Source organism: Cyprinodon variegatus, unplaced genomic scaffold (assembly GCF_000732505.1).
Source record: "Cyprinodon variegatus isolate N-32 unplaced genomic scaffold, C_variegatus-1.0 Scaffold7, whole genome shotgun sequence".
In the NCBI taxonomy this organism is placed as follows: domain Eukaryota; kingdom Metazoa; phylum Chordata; class Actinopteri; order Cyprinodontiformes; family Cyprinodontidae; genus Cyprinodon; species Cyprinodon variegatus.
This window is the reverse complement of record NW_015150460.1, coordinates 2,704,242-2,725,688: the sequence shown is the minus strand read 5'-3', so window position 1 is coordinate 2,725,688 and position 21,447 is coordinate 2,704,242. Positions and strand designations below refer to the sequence as shown.

At 37.5% G+C, this 21,447-nt stretch overlaps 1 protein-coding gene across 4 annotated transcripts in view; it reads right to left on the bottom strand.

The window, feature by feature from the left end:
* The window catches only part of rassf3 (Ras association (RalGDS/AF-6) domain family member 3), a 67,405-nt gene that overhangs the window by 10,156 nt on the left and 35,802 nt on the right, over positions 1 to 21,447 (bottom strand). Inside the window, exon 1 of one of the 4 annotated variants that reach the window (XM_015376445.1) lies at positions 17,069 to 17,565. The exons of the other annotated variants lie outside the window; for them this stretch is intronic. Within the exon in view, the coding sequence (XP_015231931.1) occupies positions 17,069 to 17,227 (159 nt within the window). The 5' untranslated portion in view covers positions 17,228 to 17,565. Of the gene's footprint in view, positions 1 to 17,068; positions 17,566 to 21,447 lie in introns of those variants that run through there. 4 annotated transcript variants of the gene reach the window in all.

Sequence of the window (21,447 nt, the reverse complement as noted above, 5' to 3'; positions counted from 1 at the left end):
TCTCCTTTTTAATCCACCAGAGTCTCATGCTAAGAGACTGACTGCTTATTTTAGCCGCTTCAAAGGAATGTAATTGGAAATACAGGTCTAAAAAGTTTCTTTAGTTGGACTAAAACCTGCAACACAAACATGAGACCAAAAACACAGAAAACAATAACTGAGGGCCCATTTAGCAGGCAAGTGTTTGTATCAGTTGTAAATAGGCAGCTCGCTGACCTCAGAGGCAAATAAATGTTTTATTATGCAGTCAACAGGACTCCATGAAGCTCAAGGACTCAAACACACACATTCACATCTTTCTATATGTTGTGAGGACTGTGTGTTGAGTCCCACTAATTTTCAGTCATTCTTCACTTTCTCCGCGCCATAACCCTGACAATATACTTAAACCTAAACGTCTTAGTGCTAAACCTAAACGTTAGTATTAAGAACCAGTAAAATGATTTTCACTTCAGTACAAAATGCCCTTAAACTGATGCTGAAATTGTTAAAATGATCTGGAACCAAAAAAAACAAAAACAAAAAACACATCTAAAGATTCAACATCAACATATGAAAAAATGAGCTTGGTGAAAATAAATTACATGATGCAGAATCCTTTACAAAGTTTACACAGCAATAAATAATATGTTGTTCAAAATATCCATAGATGAGGTAAAAGTTTTGTGCTGGATAATAAATGAAGAGAGAAATGTAAGTTGTCTTTTAGTAAATAAAGGTTTCTGTCAAACTGTGCGCTTCTTTTTAGGTTTTAGGCCTAAAACTAAAAAGGGACTCGTGTTTTAAATTCAATAAAACTGTCACTTGCATTTAAACCCCAGTGCAAACTCTTTATTCCTCCCTGATGTATCCTGTGCTTACATGGGCATAGCGCGGCTCCCCTCTGCATCTATTAAAAACCACGCAGTGCAGAATCCAGTGCAGCCCCGAAGCACGAGCACCCTTATATGGATAACACACACAATGTAGCTGGAACAACATTAGGTGCCAATGCAACAAGTGCAGACGGGGGAAGTCGAAGGTTTACTTACGGCTTTGGGAAACAATATGGATGCCAGTTTCTGCAGCGGCATTCCATCAAAACAACAAAGTGGCGTTCACACGGAAATGTTTTCCTCATTATCCGATCTTAAAGGCATTGCATCAATAGAGACTAATATGGCTTTGGTTGCATCCGCTGTTTATACGACAACACAGCAGCCTGGAAAAACCTGGAGAGGCTTTTTACTACACGTCTGTTAGCAAACATTTGATCAAACCTTAGTAAAAAAGTAAATTCAATCTATAAAGTAATTAAAAAAAAATCTATGACCAAATTACAACCTAAATTATGAACAACAGTTCAAGAAAATATTCATAATTTTATATATTTACAGATGAAATGAAATAAATGATGCAAAAAAAGACAACCACCTATTTTTTTCCTAAAATGGCAATTTTAAGTCCAGATTACAAAAATTATTGGTACTTTTAAAAGCAAACCATAGTCATAATCAAAGTATTCTGCACATAAATGTCTTGAAAACAATTTAAGTTGCATTGGGATTGGTAATAAATAAATAAATCACTATTATTGCTTTGTTCTATGCTTTAAATTAAAAAGTCTTAAACATAATAACATTAAGCAGAGGGAATGCACATTTCTTGTCTGCTTTCATTGTAAAGCAATTAGGGCTGAAACTGACAATTATTTTGCAAATAGATTTTTTTATTTTAAATTAATCAATTAATTATCTGATAACCAAAGGCTCCTTAAAGAATATTCTTTACTAAATTAAACCTGCTGAATCTAAAACGTTTCCACTTGAGGAGTTCTGGATTGAACATATTGATATACGAAAATGTTTTCGTTTTTTTTATCTTAAATGCAACATTTTTTTATATTGTTATACAATTTTGGTATGATTGCTGCTTCAAGTTGGTCGCTCTGTCAGCTAAAGGCATCTTTTACAGTCTCTACACTCCATTTAACAATTAATCTATTACTAAATTAGTTGACGATTATTTCAATAATCAATTAATCAATATTTGTCCAATTGTTTTATTCAGCCCTATAAGCAATATAATAATTTTTACACATTTGAATTTTAAATTCTTATGCAGATGCAAGATTTTATCATTCTATCTAATATACCTTGGAGCTCCTAACAAATAAACACGTGTAAAAGCAGCTGAATAACTGTCGCAGCTCCTCCAGCCCTCGCTGACCTCCCATACGGCAAGAAGACGCCGACTCAGCAGGATTACCGAAGGGACACAAACATGAAGGCATCAGCGCTCAGACCTGATCCATCAGGTGTTTAACAATAGAATCTGCTTCCTAGATTTCATCTTTCTGGTAAAACTGTCTATTTTTTTTCTCCTTCGCGGTTTAATCTCACCTTTATAAGCGGCTTTCTGCTCTAAGGGGACAAATCTCTTCACCAGGAAGTGGCAGTTAGAGGAGATTATGGATCCTCGTGAGGAAAGGGGAAGTCCAACTAGCAGCTAAGGAGTGGTCCTTTATTAGAGCATCTTACAGTAGGAATAAGAGCAGCCTTGAGAAGCTTCATCCTTTAGATTTTCAAATAACATAAAAACAAGTCATCTACTTGGTAACTAGTCTGGCAATCCGTGATCAGATCAGTCACTGTTTAAGTCCAACTGTTTTACGTAACTCTTCACACCATATTAAACGCATCAACCTCATAGAGAAACCTGGTGGTGGCAGCATCATGTTCAGGGAATATTTTTATTCATCCAGGATGGAAAAGATATTCACCCTGAAGTGAGACAGAATGACCCAACCAAGTCCAGGCATGAGTCAATTTAAGGATTTGAAAACTGATGTGTAAAGACGCTCTTAATCCAATCTGACTGAGCTTAAGCCGCTATACACAGAAGATTGTGTAACAGGAGAGTACTGATTCAAGGTGGAAAAAGAACAGTATGCTTCCCTTTCCCTCATGTTATCTATGGAAATATGTGCAAATTATACAACGTTTTGATTCAGTCTGGGTATAATGTACTACTTTGTGTTGGCATCATTACATAAAGTCCCCGATACAAACACATTGAAGGTTGTGAGGGTGTAGTAATAAAGTTAAAAAGACTCCAGAGGTGCAAATACCTCTGTAATGTACAGTATGGTTTGTAAGGCTGTTGGGTCAGAGCAGACGGGGTTAAAGGGAACTGGGAGGATGAGAGAGACCGGATTTAAACAAACAGGACAGGAGAGGAGCTGCAGCACAATGAGATCATGGTCCTTTTAAGGAACAAAGCGAATCCTCCCACTGAAGGCAAAAGATCAACACTGAAGCAGCAGCAGAAAGGAACTACATTATAATCATCTAAAAAGGCCTCTTTCCACTTGACTTTAGCTTGATTAAAGGTTACATGTGCTGCATGTATCATGAACACATTTAGCTCTTTAGTGACTGCATCAAGCTCCTTAAACACTGCAGTCCCAGATCTAGAGTGACTAGATGTAGATTCATTCACTTGTTGTATAAAAAAAGCAGAACTCTGGGAGACAGAATAAGGAGAACAGAAAGCGACAGAGTCTCTGCTTCCTTTAGCCACCATCGTTTGGTCTAAAAGAGACAACACTTTCTTTCTTTAGCCTTTTATCTCACACACACCTGCTGCATTCCTGTCTTTGTTTACAACGGTCACGCTCGTCTGATATCCTCCCCCAGTCTGTAAATATGTGACATCACTGCAGGGAAGTCTGTGCTTGATTCTTCACTGGGAGACAGCTACACCTTAACAGCTTCAGACTGGGGCAAATAAACACGTTTTTAAAAGGTTCTGAGATATTTGGTTTACTTTATCTGGTGAGTTTTTTAAATGGCTTTTATTAGGCCTTTATTAAGGATGCAGAGGAAGGAATATCCTTAGCAATATTTGCAAAAATTAAGTTATTTGGCAGAAAAATCTAAAAATGGGGAAGCACAGTTGATGAAAACATGCATGCAACATTTTCTGCTGAATATGTTATAATCACTGCCTCTTAACTCTTTTCCTTGCATCCCTTTAATAAAGCTTCCAACTCTGTGTTACAGAGAATTTACCTGTACGGCACAAAAAAGAGAAACAAATTTAAAACAACACTATCGCACAAAATATTGCATCCGAGCAATCCTTCGCACCAGAAATACTACAAACATATTAATCTGATTTAATATCTTAAAGCAGCTCTAACAAACATCAACCCATGGAGACTATTTTTGATTCAGGGAATAAGTAATAATCTGCATTTTGAGGTATTTTTCTTTTTTTTACTGTATTTGTAAATTAAAACCAAAGGAATGTGCAAATATTCATTTTGCAACAAAACAAACAGCAATTTAACATTTAAATCAGCATTGAAAATTAGACAGCTATAATTAAAGGTATTCATTGATTAAAAAAGGGAATAAAATAATTTTTTGATCTAGATTGCTTTACTAATAATCCTCATTATGATCTTTTTTTCTCCTCCTTCTAACCCTCCTGGATTTCAGCCCATTTCTCTGCATGCAACTTCCTGTTGAATCCAAAGGGGTGAGTCTACTCAAGCCACACCTTTCCTCTCAGTATTCCTGTACTGATGGGGCCACACGGCCTCATGAAAAATCAAAACAATGTGCTTTAAAGTGCTCACACCTTTCCTCTGTTACAGAGAGAAATAGACACTTGAAAAACTTCTTAAATGAGCTGCTTATGGGCTTCAAGGACACTCGTAAATCATAGTTACATCTTTGAGCCACAGATGCAACTTACAGTAAACGCTGCTTTACTTTCAGTAAAATGGCATTCAATGATAAATCAATTAAAGGTTATCTCTGTTTTCTTAAATGAAGTAAAAACGCTGTTTAGTAAAAGGCATACTTTTCACTCAGGACATTTTTTGTTTCTAAAATCAAATCCAGCAGGTCATGTAGAAGAAAGCTTAGATGCAGGGAAAGCCTAGTCAGCAAATCTATAGACACTGCTGCCCAGATAAGAATGGATGTTTGTCAAACATATCTATGTTTTATTTCAAAAGTAAAAAAAAAAAAAACACATTTGCATCTTTATGGTGCATGATAAACTACTTTAAAGTCTGAAATACAGAGGATGCTACCGCCTCCTACCTCTTTGTGAGGGCATCAAGTTAGATTTTTTGTTGTCCATACCAAAAGAATAGCTTATCAAATCAGATTCAGCACTCTACAGTCTACAAACTAAAGCATTACAAATTCAGTGGTAAATAAAATGTTCAGAATAGCTTAAGAAAAGCATTTGATCAAGATTTATTTGGTGAAATTTGTTTATAATTTTTATTGGTGGTGTATATAAAGCAGTTGTAAGTTACAATGTTTACACTGCAGGATTTTTGAAAGAAATCAGGATGGAGGGATACATGCACCGCTGAATAAAGTATAGATGTAAGGCGGTCACACAGAGCCATTGTGTGGGCACAATGAATTATTGTAACACTGAAGGGTTTGATCTGAAAGGATTTAGATAATTAAGCTGTTCATCTTAGAGCAAACCTCTGTTGATACAGAGTCCTTTCACCAATATAAACTCAGTTTCATAACCACCTAAAAGAAGCAGGAACAATTTGAACAGTTCAAAAATTAAAAAAACAATCCACTGCACTTTGTTTTCAAATTTGAAACCAACTCTAGTGGATTGTTTTTTTTTTACTTTTTTTGGAAGGACTTGAGCTGGAGTCTGTCTACTTTTAAGACTAGGCTTAAAACTCTCCTTTTTGATAAAGCTTATAGTTAGAGTGGCTCAGGTTATCCTGAGCTATCTCTATAGTTATGCTGCTATAGGGTTAGACTTCTGGAGGACATAGGGACCCCCATTTCATCATTCTGCTTCATTCTTTCTCTATTCTTCTACTCTGCAGAATCTGTTAGTTCAATCTCTAACGTTCTGCTCTCACTGCTTTTCCTCATAGTAGCTTCATCTGGTCTGTTCCTGTTTGGCTGTGACGCCATCCTGGAGAGAAACATCAGCTGTGCTGCTGCCATCAACACGCTTGTTTATAGATGCTGGAGATCGGCCTGTTTTCGGTGTAGTCCTGTTTCTCTGACCGTGACTGGCTGGATGTGCTCTCTTCATCCTCTGGCATGGGAGCTGGCTCGGAGCTCGTCTGCCTGGCTGTTTGTTTCCTGGACGGGGCCGCCTTTTACAGCTGCTTTTTGTATCTCTACTTCTGTCTCCTTGAACCCCAGTCGGCCTCAGCAGATGGCCGCTCACACTGAACCTGGTTCTGCTGGAGGTTTCTTCCTGTTAAAAGGGAGTTTTTCCTCTCCACTGTCGCTACAAGTATGCTTTGTGTGAGGGATTGTCTTTGAGTCAGTGTGTCGATGCAATCAACTGGTTTTCCTTAGATAGAAAACCTTGAATCAATTTGACTGGATGATCTGGTTGAACTGTAAAATACCTTGAGATGACTTGTGTTGTGAATTGGTGCTATATAAATAAACTGAATTGAATTGAATTGAATTGATAACTGAGAATCTTTACCAGCAACTTGAACAGTTTTCTACTGGGGTGTCAAATGGCTAAATTTACCACATTCAAAAGATATGATTTACAGCAAAAAGAAAAAGAAACTCTCAAACTGACTCTCTTTTTTTTAGGAAAACCGTAGGTTTGTGTTAAGAAACCAACAAGTAAAACCTGCAGACTAAACTTGCCAGACCACAAGTAGACCGGAGCCTGCATTCAACCCAATAATGAGGACCACACTGACATGAAGCTGCAGAGCTGTGTTCATGTTCCCACTGTGGTTCAATCTGTATAACTTGAAGAACAGAACATAGAACATCCAGTCTGTGAAGAAACCACGGCTGTAGTGTTTGCAGAGGCCACCCCAAAGATGAAACTCAGTCCACTAACACCACCAACAACACAGTCAGTAGGAGTGTGGGAAAAATGAGAAACAAGGAAAGAGAAAATATCAAATAAGAAGAGACATGGCTTAATCAAACAGAAACCAGCACAGACCAAAGTATGAGGGAACCTATTAAAATTACAGTAAACTAGTCCTTCCAATCTGTATTCTTTCCGACTTCACTTTCAATAAAACTTTTCTACCACAGAACCATTTCAATGTTTATTAAATACCTTAAAAAAGCTGGCAGACTAACTGTCTCATTAGCTTTCTTTAAAACAAACTTCTTCATACAAACACGACCGCTTTATTTATACAACCAACCTAGAGTTTAAGTTTATCTGCTACTTCTGAAGCCATGGAGGCCTGCAAATGATCTGTTAACATGAACGTTGTGCAACACACTCAGCCAGAGGTGTGTGTGTGTGAGCAAATATATGCTAGCTGACATTATGAAACTTCATGGTTCTGACCTTGGAGGAAGATAGAGTAAATAAAGTTGTGATCATGGCAGACAGCGAGGCAAAAACAAGGCAGACTGGTGACTCCTTAGCTGCTTAATGTCCTTCTGATGGATTGTAATCGTGTTTCAGTTTGTTCTTTTAAAATTAAGCAAGACTTTAGAGTGAGGATTTTCAAAGAAGATACCAAGCAAATTAGTAAATCATAATATTTGATATTTTTATATGCTTTAAAAAAGACTTACTATTTCATAATTTAGTTTACAACAAGCTGGATCATGTTTCATGGCACCATAAAAAGGAACTGAAAGGTAAAGCACATCAGGCGTATTGGAGAGCACCAACAGCAAAGTTCACAGCAGAGGGAGTTGTACACAGCGAGTAACCATCGGGCTTATCTTCTAGTTGGTTACTGAATAAACCTGCCGCTGCCAGAAGGGTTAGAGGTTGCTCTTATGACGTTGGCAGCAATCTTCTAAAAAACATGTAGGATTTAGCCTGAAGGAGGGTGATCAGGGTAAAAAATATCTGATGTGTGTCGTAAGGTTATCCTCCCACTGTCAGCTGTAATTTATGTTTTACGTCACCTGAGTTGCAATGTTTCTGTTGCACAAGAACCAAAATATTTTCCTGTTTTACTCCATCCATATGATCCATCTTTTTTTTTCCTAAAATTAAGGTTCTTTAGCTTTAACATTCAATGTCGCTGGAAAAAAAATCTAAACTTATAAAGCAGTTATGATCCAGCTCAGGGTTTTAACTCCACAGAAGGTGGGTAATAAAATAAAAAAAACCTGCTGTATAGTAAGCTTTAGTTTCCAAATAAAGGGATCTAACACCCTGATGTTTAGCAATCTCCATCATTGTATTCAGATTAGGTTTCAGAGGAAGCAGAGCTCAGTAGAAAAGCAGCTTTAAATTACATGATGTATCAGAGTGCTGGTACTTGTTGCAGGTGTATAATAGTGACAAAGGAAGGTGTGTCTGGATGCAGCCTCCTAATAAGGAGACCGGAAACAATGCCTGTAATGATGACTGTATCAACGCACTGTCAGACCAGGTTCCACCTCAGCTAGAGTGGAAAATCCCTTAACTCCCCCAACTGATTATCATACGACTGACCAAAACACACAGGGTGATAATCAGCGATGATGAGCCGAACCCTGAGAAACAGAGCAGAATAACACCCTGACTTCACAGTAAAAACCCGCAGAGTCTATTTTTATGACACACACACACGATGACGGGTTACAGCTGTGAGAACAGAAATGCTGTCATTAAGTAGAAACCTAAAATTAAGCAGGTTTTAAATTATCAACAGAGTGCAGGATGCCCTTTACCACAATTAAAGGGTAACCACACATTTTTGCTGCAAAGACGCAAACTTAATTAGCCTTATTAGAGTTAAAGTTACTGAAATGTTTGTTTAACTGGCTTTAATGCTGATGCTTTGATATTTAAGTTCAATCTGCTTTAGCATTGAAGCCCAATAGAGACAATAAAGCTGGATGTGCAAAGAGAGGGACGTGAATCCAGAAGTTTTAAGCCTGACGAATGATCATCTAATCAGATGTTTAATTTCCCTGCTCTTTAACCGTCAATCATTTTTTGTCACAGCAAAGTGCCTGTAGCAATTAAACGGGAGTACTTTATTTCTAAAAAAAAAAAAAACGCACTAGTTTTCAGCTTGACAAAAATGCTAAAAATATAAATATTCTGCAAAAGAGAAAACTAGAAAAGTTTCAATAATAGAAATAACAGTGTTAAGAAAATTGAGAAGCGAAGTCTAGCAAACATAACAATGAAGACAAGCTGAAGGCAGCTACTGTACGATTCCTCAACACTTTCTGCAAAACATCACATGGAAATACCCAAAACATGTGTTGGATCTAAATAAAACTGAAATAATACTAGACATAAGACATGTTTTCCCTCAATAAAATTGTAAAACAACACCAACAACACCATCTTTGAAATTTCCAGAGAAGCATTGTCACTTTCTGAACAGTTTTTTTGTCAGTTATTGTGCGACTTTCACCCTCCTTTGCACACATCAAAGCAGGCAGCCGACCGCCTCAAACAGCGCTGTGGTTTGCTGATAATGGCAACCTGGAGATCAGTAAAACTGCTCCCAGATGAGCTCTGGGGGAGATGGAATCAGTTGCAGACCGTTAGGGAAAGTTTTATTCTTTACTGTTCAAACACACAGCTAAAGAAAACGATCAGCGTTTGCACTTCGATTAACGATCAAACTGCTCTGCATAAAAATACAGTTGAAGAAGAAAGGCGACCACTCTGACCACCAAGCTCCCAGTGATCTAGTTGTTGGGGCTACAGAAGCCACTGAAACACCTGTTCATAGAGTTTGGAAGGAAAAAACCACTACAGTCCAGTAGAGACAGCTGAAGTGATTCATCAACGCTGACAGCCTTTGTTAGAAGCCATCTAGCACATAAGAATGAGTGCAACAGCATTAAAATACTAAACATAAAGGCCACCAGACAGTGCAGACTCATGGGAGAATGAGAACAAGAGAAAAGATGCAATCTTTCAAATGAAAACCATCAATTTTACATCAATTTAAGGAATAAATCAAGGGAAGGCCAAGTCCAAACAGAAAAACAATTGAAACCCTTAAACGTAATCAAGTGAATGATATCGTTGTTGCTGTTCAGACATTAATCCTAAAAGTCGGCTAAGAACTTGTGTTTAGGAGCAATTTACTCCCTCTCTACCAAACACAGTCCTTAAAAACAGGACTGACTGTGTTCTCCGTGACGCAGGTAGCTACTTTCAAACGCAGATTTATCTTATTATAAAACACAACAGATGTCTCTGTAAAGGAGCTGTGCTAATGTGTCTGTGTTTCCAGGCCTAAAAAGCCCCTGGGTTCTGCTTTACCATAAAATCATGTTAATAAAAGTGGTTCTTTATGTAACAATGATTAAATTAATCTAAAAAAAGCAAACTGATAAAGGTTTTTTTCATTTTACAGCAGACAGGTGCCACTGAACCCAAAATCCTGAGGTTTAGAAGAGCTTAATAATGAGACTAAACATTTTACACACACTTCATCCAGCAGCTGTTATTTTTGGCCTCTTAAACCCTAAATATCCCAAGCATAGTCAGCAGGATCCAACCTATTGCATGATTGAATGCTGGTACTAGATTTCACAGCAATCTACCAAAGTTATTCAGAAGTTTAAAAAAAAAACGCAGTTTATGTTTTTCCAATACTTCAACAAACTGCAATGTCTTAAAGAGAAAAACGGCTGAGTCTTTTATTTAGATAGCTGAGGTCACAGTCTGGATAATAATCCTGCCTTTTAAAATTTGAAGGATCGGAATAATAGTAGATTTACTACATAACCAACATTATTTTTTGCAAAGCATCATTTCCGATCATTTAAAGTCGTAGGGAAACTTCTGTTTCAACCGTTGCATTTCCAAATTCTCCCGGGTGGTGCACGACTTCACACGAGTGAATAAAGTGAATGTGATTGGTCGTTTATCAAGGGGGCGGGATTATTGTGGCAGAAGGTTCGTAAGCATTTTAGTTGTGGCTGGTTTCTCTGAAGCATCATGCTAACCAGTTAGCAACTTAGTGCTAGTAGGTTCCCAATGGGAAATTCTATTGGGACCAAGTAGCACTAAATTGGTGACTTAGAAACGACACTGTCAAGGAACGCTATGGACAGAGGAAACATGCAAGAGGAGGAAAGTTTAGTGTTGGAGGTCGTGGATTAGTCTCCTCCATTATACATTTTTTATTTAGAAGAGGAAAGTGGGGACAAAGCTGTTGTGGAAGAGGACACCAGGGCGGCAGAAGCTTGGTTTGGTGTAGAAGGCATCCATCCGTACATGTTTGAGCCCTTGCCTCGCAACGCTGCCAGTTCTGTTAGCTCTACGCCTGCCGCAGACACAGACGTCCATCCCCGTGAACACTGGGACGGAACTCAATGGGAAAGGAAAGGATTCTGATTTCTTATTTCAACCATTGCGTACATTAGCTGCAACATATGAATCAAGATGCTATGACCGAAAATGTTTGATTGACAGATGACCGTTGATATACGATTGGCCGAATTTAGGTGCTCAGGCTGACGTATAACTAACTGGCCTGCATAATATAATGGGGGGAAAATTTAAGATTTTAAGACAGGATTTTTTTTTTTTTTAATAGAAACTTTCTATATTTTGGGACAATATCATCTGATAAAGAGAAGATTTATATACATGTTTAAGCCAAAATGATTTGACATTTAAATATGATTTTCCTACGACTCGAACAATATTCCCACCTCTGCTGATTATGTTGGGAGTTTGTGGCAGAATCAGAACTCTACAATCAGAGTCTTCTGGCTCCAGCCTGCTCTGCATAACTAAAACTAGAACTAAACATGGAGAAGCAGCATTTAGTTCCTATGCTCCACTTATCTGGAACAAACTTCCAGAAACTATAAAAGTGCGGAAAGCCGGAGTTCCTTTAAATCAAGACTAAAAACACATTTGTGTAGGACTGCCTTCGACTGTTCTAGTTAAACAGTTCAACTAAAACAAATATCTTTAGTCCAACTGTTTATAATATTCTTTTTTGTTTCTGCATTTTTTATTTTATTTTATTTATCTTCCTGTATTTTAATCATGTAAAGCACTTTGCATTGTCTTTGTAGTGAATTGTGCTATACAAATAAATTTGCCTTGCCTTACAATGAGGGAAATGTCACTTAAAACACTTCAGGTTCTCTACAATTCAACTAAGATAAAATCTACACTACAGTAGATATGTGGGGAAACCAAGCTAGAAATTGTTAAAGAAGTGTAGATCTCATTATTCTAGTTAAATAAAAACTGAATAAACTGGAAACTGGCAACAGGCAGTGAAACTTTGGTGCAGATTTTAATAGGAAAAAGTCAAAACAGTAAATGAAGAAGTGGTTTACTGTACCTCTGGAGACAAAGTCTAACTAACTCCATGTCAAAACGTAACTGCACCCCCACTGAAAATTTGAAATATGCAACCAAACTGGTGGGTGCCAAAACAACCTGAGGGGCAGGGTTTGTTGTATAGATTAGCTGAGGGGGATTAAGGATCAGGAGCAGTGAGAAGCAGAGGGACACTGATAGAAGATGGATCTGTTCAGGTGGATAATCTTCAGCCAAGCTTGATCATCAACGGTTGATGGCCGGATTGTGGAGCCCAGTAGGCTGTAGCCTCATCAGTTTGAGCCGCTTGCTCATCTATTAAGATCAGCGGATCCTGATTCTGCTCAATCTCTAAAGTAGAAAATCACCAATTATTTTTATGCAGAATGAAGAGTAAAGTATAAAATTAAAAACATGTTGTTCGGTTTAGAGGGATTGGGCTTTTTCCACATGTTGAAAATCCTGACTTCTGTGAATTAATAATTTATAACATAAAAAGTTGAGACGCTGCTGGATAAATTAATGAGGAGTGACAGATTTATGGCGGGATGGACAGAGAACAGAGATTACTGATGGATGGACAGATAGTCTCTGGATGAGATGCTGAATAAAGGCTGGAAATATGGTTATTAACATTTTAAATACTTTGATAAATTCTAGACTTTTTCCAAACTGCATCTCAGATTATCCCTGTAATAAGCAAAACGAACACAGAAACCAAAACGGAGAGGAAGTGAAGCTTCAGGAAGCAAGAAAACAGGTCAAAGTAGAACAAAGGAAGGAAATCTAGTGACTGAAAACAACATGGGAACTAAAACCAAGAACGATGTTCAGGAAAAACCAGCTGAAATTACTTAATTACAGTAGTTTAAGCTGCTTTTTTTGTCTAAAGTTCAAACACCTGCTTTTTGAACATTGCTTAAATTAATGCTTTATAAGTCTGAAGTCATTATTGATAGTAAAACTTCCAAAACAAGTTGAATATTTAGTAATGGAATAAGTAAACCAACAAGGTGATGCAGAAAATATGTATTACAGAAATTAAGTCTTTCAAACATAGCTTAAATCAGTTGGTAAATAGAATACTTCCAGTAGGTAATGGAGTGAAGTACTGGAGCTATTTTAAGCTTGTGTGAGAGAGATGAAGTCAGGGAATGATAAGATCTGCATTTCTCTACCACAATGGCGATCAGCCTGCTTTCAGAATGCCCGTGGAGATAAAACCTAAATGGAAATTTTCCCACAGCAGTGCACAAGGAAGCTAGCTTCCAAACACAGCAGGTTTTCACTTTAACTCCAGCTGAAATTCAAAAGAACTTCTCCACTCATCCTGATTAAGGTTAATGACAGCACTGAGGCAGCACAAAGACCGGTCTAACAGGACACAAAGTGATTGTGACAACAAACGGAAAAGAGAATGCAACACATTGAGAGGAGCAGGGGCTGCAGCTAGCTACTAATGCTCAACCATAACGCAATATGCAGCGGCAAAGGATCCGCAAACAAATCTATTATCACACTCCGTCAAGTACACAATGATGTCAGTCGTCTTGGATCATTTAAAAAGGTAAACATGATGGCTCCTTTTTTCCCCTTCGCTCATCATTTGGATACAGCCCAGGAAGAAATACCACTTTTACAGAAAACACATTCGAGAAAAATCTGTTCCTAAAACTAAAACTGCTCCTGAAACCATAAGCTGCTTTAGAAGCAGAAAATATCTACAGTGAGGGATGGGATGAAGCGTGATTAATGGAGGGGATTTCAGCAGTATGACAATGTTAAACTCACTTGGATTCTTTTATTTTTCCTGTATTAGTTTTGTAACTCATAATTTTTAAATTTATTTTTCAGCTAGCTGCTTTTAAGCTCATTTTTCCAACACCTGGGGATACGCACCTGTGCAAACAGACAGGAATCTAAAGCACAAAGAGGTCAGAAGTTCATCATGGTCAGCGACTCCAATACAAAGAGATCCAACACATAAATTACAGATATTTTTTTTTTTTTTATTGAAAAATACTGAATAAAATCCTTATTTTAATAAAAACAAAAATATGAAAAATGCATATAAAGACTACACTGTATGTGGTTTTAATCTTCTTTCTTTAAGCTACGGTTTTACTTGAATAATTTGAGGAACTAACAACTAAAAACCCCTGATTAAATTAGAATATTTTGCAAAAAACATAAAAATTTAAGTGTTTTTTGGATGTCCTTTTTCTACCTGGATAAAGTCCGAAGAATTGAAAATAATACATTTTAAACAAGGTAAAAAGAAATGTTAGGTCTTATGTTATAGTAATCCACCCAAAAACAGTGCAGGAGACAAATAAGACTTTCAAAGAAGACAAATCTTATAATAAAAGGTTTCCTGTTTCACAAAAATGTCAAATAAACATATTGACTTTTAAATAGAATTAAATTACTGTCAAATTGAATCTACATATTCAAAAATCAACTAACTCCTGGCTCCCAGTTATGAATTAATTCAAGGCCAAATGGAAGTAGTGAGACGAGGCACCAGCTGCTGACATCCATCCAAACCACAACACAATCACTGTCAGAGCAAACTACATCACATCATCTGTTCAAACACACAGCCGGCTCACTCTGCAGTATCAAACAGACTGAGCTAGTCTCTATCAGATTATTACCCTTTAGATAAATGCATGTTAGAAGAACAGCAACATGGCTCCTGACATCTACTGCACAGTAAGCCTACAGTGTGTCAGAGTGATCTGAATTAAACATGGGCTGCTTCAGCTGTCCACTGCAGAAATCATGGGGGGGGGGGGGGTTGCTGTAGCTCTTCATGTGGTCAGCATGACATTTTCTGGACAGAAACATCCACTCACACACTCAAGAGGTCGTTAAAAAAGGGTTTGTGTTCATAAATCCCCCCCTGACTGTGTTAGCCTCTGTTTGAGTGTCAGTCAGCCAGTCAGCTGTCAGTCCTTTTGTATTTCAGTTTGTCCTTTTCTTGTATTTCCAAACTTATTAAACTTCACTTTCTCCCTGTAGAGAAATAACTCGCATCTCCATGGAGCTACTCTAAAATAGCCTGGATCTATATTGCTAATGTTCTGGCTGTGACAGCAGGGATTCTCTGGGATAAAAGCCAGACTGAGATGCATTCACACAATTACATCCATGTTTTCTCGTTTGCATAGACGGAAATATGAGAAACTCTCCCAGGTTTTAAATTGAGCTTCCTAAAGAAAAAAAAATCTATTCCAGTCTGGATATATAAACTGACACACTTTTTATGCTCGATTAGAGCCATTTAAAGTGCTTATATTGTTCAGCATGACCCACATTTAGCTACTTAGCCAAAATTATATTGGAAAAGTTCCATGTTTGTGTTAACAAATGCCAACTAAAAAAACAACTATTGACCAAAACAGTGAATGACAAATCTTTAACTTAAAAAAATTTACAAAATAACTTCTATTGTTTTCCAAGTAACCACCAAAGGAGAAATTTAAACCCATTATTGAACATAAATACACATTTCCACTCTAGTTAACGCTGCGTTTTGTGCAGATAGAAGCAGCAGTTTTGTTTGGCGGTGCCACACATTCTTTCCCAGGGGGCCGCTCTCCCCTCCAGTTGTAATTACTGTTGGCATTTAGGAAACCAGCAGCACCCCACTGCAGCTCCAGGGCCGCAGCTTAAGGTCACAACCTTTCACTGCAGCGTTGCAAGGGCCACATTGTCCATCAGCCAAAACACAAAAGTGAAGGGTCGTGTAAGGCTATAGCTTCTGGATGCAAGATTCGTAAGACAGAAGCAGACAAATGTTAAGTGGGCAGAGAGAGGATGAAGAGCTTGGTTGTGCTACAGTATGCCGAGCTGTCAGGGCGGGGAACAAACCAGCTGTGTGTGCAAAGCTGAAATGAACTGGGGGACTTTTAAGGACGAGTGGCAAAGGAAGGACATGTGGTGCCTTGTAGAAATATTTCTCACTCTTCAAGCTTTGTCATTCACAGATCTATTCAATTTACCCTCATTAAACCCTACAAGTCAAATATTACTAAGAAACAACTTTTGCAACAGTTGTAAAGACAATTAAGCAGCTTTTCTCACAATTAAACTGAAAATATTGTCATTTTTTTCTATGTAAAGAGTTAAAATTTGATCAGTTTAGCTGGAAAGCTTCTGCAACTGTAATTTAAAAGTCTTGCCTCAGATACTTAAAGGCTTTAGGACTGAAAATATAACCTTTAGCACAAAGATATTTAGGGTTGTTTTCTGTCCATTCTTCCACAGCAAAATTAAGGAGGTTTCTTTACAGACTACCTTATAATTAACACCATTAATCTTTCCAACTCATCCCACAGCATAATGTTGCCACCACCGTGCTGCAGTCTTTGTAAAAAAATAAATAAAAAAGCAAAAAGGTTTATAATTATTTCTCAATGCATGTTAATTGTGGCCCATTCATTCTAGAGCTTTTCTCCCCCCCTTGTTAACATTCAGGATTTTTAAAGAATCAAATTCCTGCCTAACTGGACCTCTTGTCAAATTCCTGGTGAAACTTGAAAAACTGTGTTCTTGTGACTAATGTTCTAGTAAAACTCGCTCCAACAGCTGCCAAACCCCACTCTGTATGAAAATGTTAGAATTTAAAAGCAAAAAAACGTTTTGTCTTAAAAAGAAATTGTTTTAAAACCTTAAAGATGGTTCCCACCTGACTGTCAGGTGAAACAAATCTTACACAACAGGTGGGTGGACACTTAACATGGATATCATTTGTTTCATTTAAAACAAGGTTTTTTTTACATGTATCTGATAAAAGTTGTATTATTTTCTTAGTGGTTACCTTGCTGTCTGTAAGTTTCCCGGAAGGTTTTTTGAAGAAAGAGGTCCTGGCTGTGAAAAAGTACTCCTCGGAGTCCTCCTCCAAGCTGCTGTAGCCGCTGCTCATCGTGCTATTCCACGTCATTTGCGGACAAACTTCCCGACGCGGACCCGGTCGCATTAAATCCCCCCTCCTCCTCCGAAAATAAATAATATATATTTATGCAGCTGACGTAATAAAAACAGGCCAGACACGGAGATTACCCCGCCGGAGTCTTTGTTATCCGGTGATTCCCTCTTTCAAATCCGCTCAACTGTCTCCCTTCCTCTTCTTGGTTTACTGGAATAAGTCCACCGGTATGGCTGAAACTCCTTTAAATTGCTCCATTTTAAAATGTAAATAACCCCACTTACTTCTTAAAGAAAAAAAGTATATTTTGATGGTTAAATTAAGTCTAATGAATTAATTGAAATAACCGAAATATATCCCTCTAGGTCCACAAGTCAGTCGACGCCTCTGCCCCACGGTTCAATGTGTGGCTGCTCTGTGACAGCAGGCGAGCTACAGTGAAGCCCCTCCCACTACAAGAAATTAACCAATCATCTGTCTTCAAATTTTAAGTACGCCCACCCTGTATAATCAGCAGCCAATCAGATATTTAATTACGATTTTCTAAGTTTGGTTAAAAATTAAACCCAAAAGCCTGTATAAATATCCCAGAATTAAGGCTATTCCTTCAAAACTAATTCCTTAATCTTTATCAGTGGTGTCAAAACTACACTCATTTGTCACTTAAGTAATAGTATAGATACTGCAGTTTAAAAAACACTGGTAAAAGTTGAAGTTTCAACTTGACCTCTTTACTCATGTAAAAGTTAAAAAGTGTTTGCTCCAAAAACTACATAAAGTATAAAAGTATAAAGTAATCTTTAAAAAAAACAGACAGATGCCACTATATGAATTGAAAGCTCAATTTTTGTATTATTTCTTGACTATTTTGTATAATTCTTTGAAACAGGGCCAAGGATGAGGGAGGTCTTGTTGGTCTCCGTCTCCATCTCCCGATACGCTCTCACCTGTGTCTGACCTTTCAGACATTTCAACATCTTTTTCTGAGTCTGACATTGTAGCATGGCATAGACAATTCGCTTTTGCAGTTTTAAGAAAACCTGCTTGCTTCCGATGATTTCCATTGGCTAACCAATGAGTGTTTGCGTTATATGACTCATCCAAAGACACTAGTTTTCACTAAACTGAAGCAAAGAATAACGAGTAACGTTTGTTTTAAAAATGTAAGGAATAGAAAATACAGATACTTATGTGAAAATGTAATGAGTAGAAGTCAGAAGTAGGAAAAAAAAAGTAATGGAGTAAAGTGTAAATACCTAAAAAGTGTACTTAAGTATAGCAACGAAGTATTTGTACTTCGTTACTTGACACCTCTGATCTTTATTTTATTTTAATTTCCAAGAGTTTATTTCAGCAGCCTAATTCCGATATTATTTAGAAACCATAAAGAGAGCAATACTTGACTAAAACAAAAAAAAGAGAAAAATAACCATAACCATTGTTTTAAGATAAAGCATTAGATAAATTGCTGGCATACAGGGGCGTAGTCAGAAAATTTTTACAAGGGTGGCCAGGAAATAACCAATGTATACTGAGGGGTGGCCGAAAGGTGATAGGTACCAGAACCTCTGGGTCACTCTACACTGTTCCAACAGGAAAATTAATGAGCACAACATCCATATTTTCTAAATAAAGACAAAATATCCTTTTCTAAAGCCTTTGCTAAAAAATAGACACATATTTTTAAACATCTTCCTAGATAAAAGGTATAGTGGATACAATTCTTTCAGGTTTGAGTTCTGGGGCGATCATCTTTCCTTTTCATTAGTTACTTTTACCAATAATCAGTCTGCAAAAAAAAAAATACATTAGCAAGTACTAATATCTACATAAATTTATTATTTAATACATTTTTATTAAAAATATTTATCTATGATCTCACTGAATACTCCTATATGACTTGCAGAGACAAATAATTTTCTCTTTACCCCATATAACACAAAATCTAGTTCTGAAAAGAGCATGAATTCTTTACTTATCATCTTTAATGTCAGTATATTGATGTGCATAATTATTCACAGTGTATTTTTGTTGTTAAGTAAATGTTAATATATAAAAAAATATAATGTTTTGAATATTCAACTTCAGAGTATTACTGTTGCCACCATCTGTACTAGAGGGGAAAAAATGGTAGGTGTGGCCATTGATTGGCTAAGGGTGGCCATAGCCCCCCCTGGCCCCCCATCTAGCTCTGCCCCTGCTGGCATAGCATAAACATCACAAACCTTTTGTTGGGTGCAGTCATTCTTTAGCTTATAAACTGAAGATTGTCCCTAATATATCTTTATTCAGCCTCTTTCACTCAGATAATCTCTAATAAAACATCTGGGATAACAAAGGGCCTTAGGAATTCAACTAATTAATTTTAAATATGATTAGAACTGCTCTGTGAAGACCTAGCTACTTTGTTAGAGAACATCATCTTATACCAAGAAGGATGTCATCTTTAAAAGAATATAATGAGAAATTATTTTTACAATTTACCATATGCCATATATGTCACATGACAAATGAATAAAAAAAAATCCAGTCTGATGTGAGCAGCACTGAACACTGTAGCCCTATGTAGGATAACATCACTCAACACCAACATAAACATAGTAGGGGAAGTATCAGGCCATCAACAAACTTTCAGGGAGGCACTTCATATCTAAATATTGTTAGAGGATGTAAAAAGCTGGAGATTGCAGAGGTTCATCTTCAAGCAGGACAGTAATCCTATGGCAAGAGCTATAAAGTCATTAGTCAGCAGATGTGTAAAGCTGGTAAAGACACACCCAAAAACATTTGCAGCTGTATAGTAAATGCAGCAATGTAGTTTTACAAAGCACTGACCCGGGGGAGATGAGTACAAAACATGCCACACTTTACTCAATCACAAATTAAACTTGTAACAAATGTTGAAATGCTGCCTACAATTTTGCCTAAACTTTGCTTTAAGCTCAAAACTCCAAACAAACATGTAGATGTGAGAAATAAAAAGTTAAAATATGTAAAAAAAATAAAAAGAAATCAGGACTCTTCTAAAGCATTGTGGCTTTAAAGCTTATAATTATAAACTATTGGGACTATAAATTGCAAAAATGGTCTAATCTGCAAAAAAGTAGATGAAGACATAAAACATTTGCCCACAAAGATTAAATCATTACACCATATTGAAGCCACAACCACACTGTTATGAAGAAATGACTAGACATCAATGCAAACCATCTGCTAAACGCAGAACTGTAAACCAAAAGACATCCATTGCTCATGGCTTTTTTTTTTTCTTTCTGTATGTGAGGGAATTGCACTCAGATGCAAAAAAAAAAAGCAGTTTACTTCCGCTCATTTCAACAGGTTCACTGAGACCTCAGTAAAGCCAACATATGGTTTGCAACAGAGTATAAAGTTACCAACACCACTAAAAAAAGAGGCAGGACATAAAAGAAGGATGCTGCAGCTGGAAGACTAATGTGTGGAAAAATAACAGTAAAAATCTTGTTTCATTTTGCCTCCATTGCATCTTTACATTGCTTTTTGTTCTTTTTTTTTCTGAAGCAAGCTATTTTAATCCCCTTATTGTTTAAAATGTACAAATTTAAAACTCTCAATCTGTTAGGAATCCAGATTGTGTGGGTTGTTTTTGTGTTTTTCTCCCTCCACCACCAGGTGGTGCCCTGTTCCTCGTTGGGCCTCCCTGCACACCTGCGGCTCGTTGGATCATTACCGGAGGAGTATTTGAGCAGTGGGCTGTCACTACCTCGACGTCAGAGTGTTTGCCAGTTTTAGGTACTCTAGCCAAGCTGAGATTAGCAGAGTCTAACCAAAGCTTTGTTTCTCTGAGTCTAATCTTGTTTTTGTCTTTGCTCTTCGGCAGGAAGCCTTTCCTGTGTAACTGGATAACCTGGACCTTCTCCCCCTGGAAGGATTACTGAGTACACACTGAGCAGGGGTAGACCTCCACATGATCCGTTCAAGTCCTCATCGGAAAACCAAGTGACAGTCCGCTCCTTTACTCCTCTGGGTCCAATGTAAGTCTACTGTACCTGTCCGCTCTCCAACGAGTTCCCTCTCCTCTGGATTAATTCCCCACAAACTGGATTCAAGGATTAACAAGAGCCCCCTCAAACGTGAGTTTCTCTCCAGCTATATGCAAGCCTCAGTCAATTTTCCTACGGTCCCTGAACTGATCACTGTGACCTCTCCTTCAGACTTTCCAGTTCCAGTTCACCAGTCCACTGAGTTCCAGCTCCTAATTCTGTGTTTCATCAACATTCAATAAACCTGTT